This window comes from Hyposmocoma kahamanoa, unplaced genomic scaffold (genome assembly GCF_003589595.1).
Source record: "Hyposmocoma kahamanoa isolate Upper Pololo Valley unplaced genomic scaffold, ASM358959v1 102, whole genome shotgun sequence".
NCBI lineage: Eukaryota > Metazoa > Arthropoda > Insecta > Lepidoptera > Cosmopterigidae > Hyposmocoma > Hyposmocoma kahamanoa.
Window position 1 is genome coordinate 12,481,675 of NW_020653337.1, and position 4,780 is coordinate 12,486,454.

A 4,780-nucleotide genomic window follows, 5' to 3' on the forward strand; every position below is an offset into this window, starting at 1 on the left:
TAGTTACACGGATGCAATAGAAACTATATTATTTTCAGTTTTATTGTCTTAGTATTGATTTGTAATGATTAAAAGTTAAATTGAAATATCTTGTTTATTTTTTATTTAATAGCACATAGGAAATAAAATCTCGTTAAATAAAAATACGCCATGTTTAGTTCGTAAAATCATGACAGCCCCATCTATGTGCTACTTGGCGAAACTAACAGTTGAAATTAGAATATATAATTCCGAATTCACAACGTGACTATCAAGACCCAGCTTGTTTTATTTACTTTTCTTCATGAAAATACGGAATAATTATTGAAAACAACGTAATTTAAATAGATTTTATTATTACATACTTTTCTTTTTTAACAGTCAAAATTCTCTGAATGCAAATAACACTATACTACGTACGTACTTAAACATTATACTACGAGAAGACGATCGGAACGCATAGATTTAGTATAAATCTATGTCGGAACATCAAAAAAGAAAGAGATGGCATTATATACTTCACATAGCGTTAACTCTTTCCTATTTTTAGTAAGGAATAGACGTTATGGGGAAATAAAATCAAATCAAATCCCGGACTTGTAAACATATAAATCCGTGGCAATAATATATTACTTGGTTGACAGGTTTGTCATGGTACGAATCACAAATTAGAAAAATTGTACGAATATGAGTAATATTATAATAAGCTTACTTTAAGTTTACATTGAGATATTGTTTTTGGAAAGGTTATGGTAGGCCCCCAGGTTGGCTTGACCACTTTCCTTTTTTTATGGTTCCAGCAGTGTATAATTTACTAGCAGAATGTAATTTTTATGTCAATTACATGGACAAGATAAACTGTCTTTTTAGAAGATACCATTAGCAAAGAAGAAGCTTCCTAAAATAGTGAAAAAAAGTATGATTAGGTGGCAATTAGGTAGTAAATAGTTATATAAAAAAAGTAAATTATATACTGCTAGAACCATGAAAAACGTAAAGTGGTCCAGCTAACCTGACATCAGAATGGCTGGCCACTTTAATTCTTTAATATTTCCGTTAGCGCAAAGGTAGAAAATGTTATTATAGTTACTAAATAGTAGGAAATAGGTGGTAAATAATGAGGACAGTTTGATTTGTATATCTCGTTTTATCCAGCCATACTGACGGCCCCGAATTTAAAAATTAAATGTTAAACTTGACTACACGTAATCTTGATCCTGTAGATATATTCAAAATGGAAAAATGAAAACAAAGGATTGTGGTTAACATTAACATTACATAGCGTATGATTTATAGGTGATATTTAACACGAAGTTCAACAGTTAAGGGAATTAATTATTGAATTTAGTAGGTATAGTAAGATTTGTTTTGTAAGGGCCGTTATCATTGTTTTGTAAGGGTCGTTATCATATACTTTTTAAAAAACCTTTGGCGCTTACAATATTTTACTGTGCTATTTTCTGTAGTATACTCTAATTAGTATGTACATCTGACTTCTGGTTTTTCAAAATTTCAAAAGAAGGAAACATAAAAACTTTGATTGTATCTTAATTTATTTCTGTTAAATGAATGTGTCAGGGCTAATGCAGCATATAAGACATGAAAAACTGATTTAAAATCATTTCGTTACTCTTGTAGTATTAATAAAAACATGTTTCAAGCTACACCAGAGATTTAGTATATTGGTACCCAGTATGTATTTTAAGCTAATCCAGAAAAGAAATCGGAGGCATTCTCTATGCTACTTGAAGGCAAGTTGTTGCTCATGTCACGTTTCTTGTTTTGTTTTTTATTTACATCAATAATAGAGTCAATGGATTCAAAGTATGAAATGTTCCAAAATTTCACATCATTGTCATGTGAACATGATGCAATATACTGGCCATCGTGACTTATATCTAGACAGTCTACAGGCAATCTGTGTTGACCAACTATGCCAAGTTGACGCTGAGGAAACATATGTGCAGCTCTTAAAATGCCATCTTCACCAGAAGTCACTACAATGTTCTGTGTGATTGGTACCATACACTGAATGGAATGTTTTTGTCCTACATACTCATCACTGTGCAAGCCAAATTCTTTCCAGTTAAACAAATACAGTCTGCCTTTTGATGATCCAACTAACAATTTTGTGTCAGAACGAAACAGCCCCATACAAGTAAGATCAGAATCATATTCTTCAGATGTGGTGTAGATTTTACTGCAACAAAAAATTCATGACAATAAATCCAATAATTTTATAATTACCATAATGGTAGTTTGTAAGTATGGGAGACAACATAAGTTAATTTTGTAGTAGTCAATATCCAAAAAAAAAACACCTATTGTCTAAAATATACCACAGAAATGTACCATTGAATCTTACCTTCCTTTCAAATCAATAGAAGTTAGCGTACCATCACCTCCTGCACACACCAAATACTTCTGAGCATCATTGCTGATCATATCAGAAACATATTCACTACCAATCTTAATGCTAAATATTGGGTCTGGTTTTCTCATATCCCACAGTTTAACAGTTCCATTATCATCACCTGAAAGTTGAACAATATTTAACTACTGAAAGAAGTACAATTTGTGCTACCAATAAGAAGTGTATATTAAATATATCACGAAATCAAGAAAAATATTAGGGGTAAGGAAGGAAATTGTCATTGTGAAGTTCTGGCCACTTTGAAATTTACTTAATTAACTAAGTAAGCTCTTTTGAGTGTAAGATTCACATTCAATTCAATCATTCAATTCTCTATTGCATTAACTCTCTGCATGGTAGTCCGGCATGGTAACCGTTCGACCACAGAGGCAGTTAAATATACCGAAACAATTTCATTTAGCAAAGCAGTCTTTCCTGCATCTCCTCCAGTGACTCGCCTTAACAATGTGTGTGGAGTGGATACAACTACCCAATGCACTGTGCATTTTTGGATGATAATTCTATAGTGAAAATTTTAAGGGAATCACCAGGGTTTATATACAAACTAGTAATTTTTATATTAACTAAGTACTAATTTTCTAAAACATTTATCCGATTGAATTTCCCTATGTTGAATGACAATTTCAAACTTTATCACAATTTCTTGACTTTGAAAGTGCATAGCTAAAATAAATACTTTGCTAGCTTTTACTCACCAGTAACAATTTTATTTTGATCCAAACATAAAAGACGATATACTGGTTCATCATGTGCATTTTCATAACATTTTTTCAATTTCCCTGTTTCAACATCTGTAGCCATTATAGCTTTGTCCTGAAAACTTTTGGGCATTAATAGAGTTCTAAAGGCAACGAAAGTATATAAATGGGACAATGAATAATATCTCACTTACTTTTGCAGTTGAAAATAATGTAGTTCCTTCATTATCAAATTCAATATCTCTACATGCTTTCAAGTGTAACTCCAAAGTGTTAACAAGCTTTGTTTCATCATTATTGTACTCATAAAATAGAACATCACCTACAATTGTGGCCAGTGCTATGAAGTCTTTGGCTGGGTTAAATGAGATATCTACAATGAAATCTTCACAGGTTATGGTAGGTGGGTGATCTCGGGGTTTGTTTTTTTCATTTATGATGGCTTTGACAACTTCATCATCTTCATCCTCTGCCTCGATCTTGTTATCTGCACTTTCGATAGTCCTTTCTTCTTCCCCATCACCCATACTATTTTCATTCCCATTGTCACTCTCTCCACTTCCTGAAATGGCAACAATTCTCAATATTTGTAATGTGTTATAAATATAAATTCGAAAATACTGAAGAGTTTGGAATTGATAAAACCATTGTGTAAGGTACAGTTTAACATAACGATAACATTATAACCTGTTAATTAAAAACAATAATTAAATAAAAACTATTATTTAAAGACTTACCAGATTCATCGATTTCCACATCATCATCACTGTCATCTGATGAATCGCGTTCGAAACCACGAAAGCTGCAAGTCATTTTTATATAACCTACAGAAATTTGTTTTAAGGTTCACTGTTCATAAACGTAATATATTTGTTGTCCAAATCATTGAACTCGGTCTAACCTTCTGGTCCAACCATTTATTAAACTTTTGACACATGTATGCACAGAACACTATACTCACAAGGAGATGTATGCCTCCATGCCTCCGAAGTTCCGTAATTATTGACATACATCATCCACAGACAAAAAATGCAATACTTCCTGGGCCTGGGCCCTTTTATTCTTTTTTGGGCTTCGCTCTAGACCTTTAGGAGGGAAAAGTGTAGTTTTTTTTTGACTTTCAATTATTTTGTGAAATCTAGTTTAAAGTGGAATAGGATAGTGCTATTGTACCTTAATCGAAGATTAAAACGCGAAATTATACGAATCTCGAACTAAAATACCCGTGTCGGCCCATTTTAAGGAATCCCGAGTCAATCCAATCACGCCCGCCGCCTCAAATTGCCTATCCTCTTTGTGGCGGCCATATTTACAGAAGACAGAAACATAATTAAACTTCATGTTTAGACTGATGGCTTTGCGAAAGCCTTAATAAAAAAAAATAAAAAAACTTTTATTCTTTTATTTTAGTGAAGCAACGTGCTCTTTAGCTCCGATATTTATCGAGCCAACAGATTATGTAACGAAGATTATACGAGTTGATAAATGAAAAAAAAAAATGCGGGGAAAAAACATTTAAAGTATTACTTAAATTTTTCAAAACCAATATTTCCAAAAATTACACCTTTTTATTTCGGGTTTCCCGCCGTTTTTCTTTTCTTAGATAAAACAGGAAAATATTGGTTACGAATCACAAAACACGTGCATTATGCTGATTAAGCTTACAGAA

General features: G+C 32.4%; 1 protein-coding gene across 1 annotated transcript; it reads right to left on the reverse strand.

Annotated features, from left to right (window-relative positions):
* Nucleotides 1–725: 725 nt before the first annotated feature.
* Nucleotides 726–4,131, reverse strand: LOC113235091 (WD repeat-containing protein 55 homolog). The gene is made up of 6 exons (XM_026470663.1): nucleotides 4,073–4,131; nucleotides 3,849–3,913; nucleotides 3,306–3,673; nucleotides 3,109–3,226; nucleotides 2,345–2,513; nucleotides 726–2,179 (listed from the first exon to the last, which is right to left on the reverse strand). Exons 1-6 carry the CDS (start codon nucleotides 4,090–4,092, stop codon nucleotides 1,681–1,683), a joined length of 1,239 nt encoding a protein of 412 aa, XP_026326448.1. The 5' UTR covers nucleotides 4,093–4,131; the 3' UTR covers nucleotides 726–1,680.
* Nucleotides 4,132–4,780: the final 649 nt, after the last annotated feature.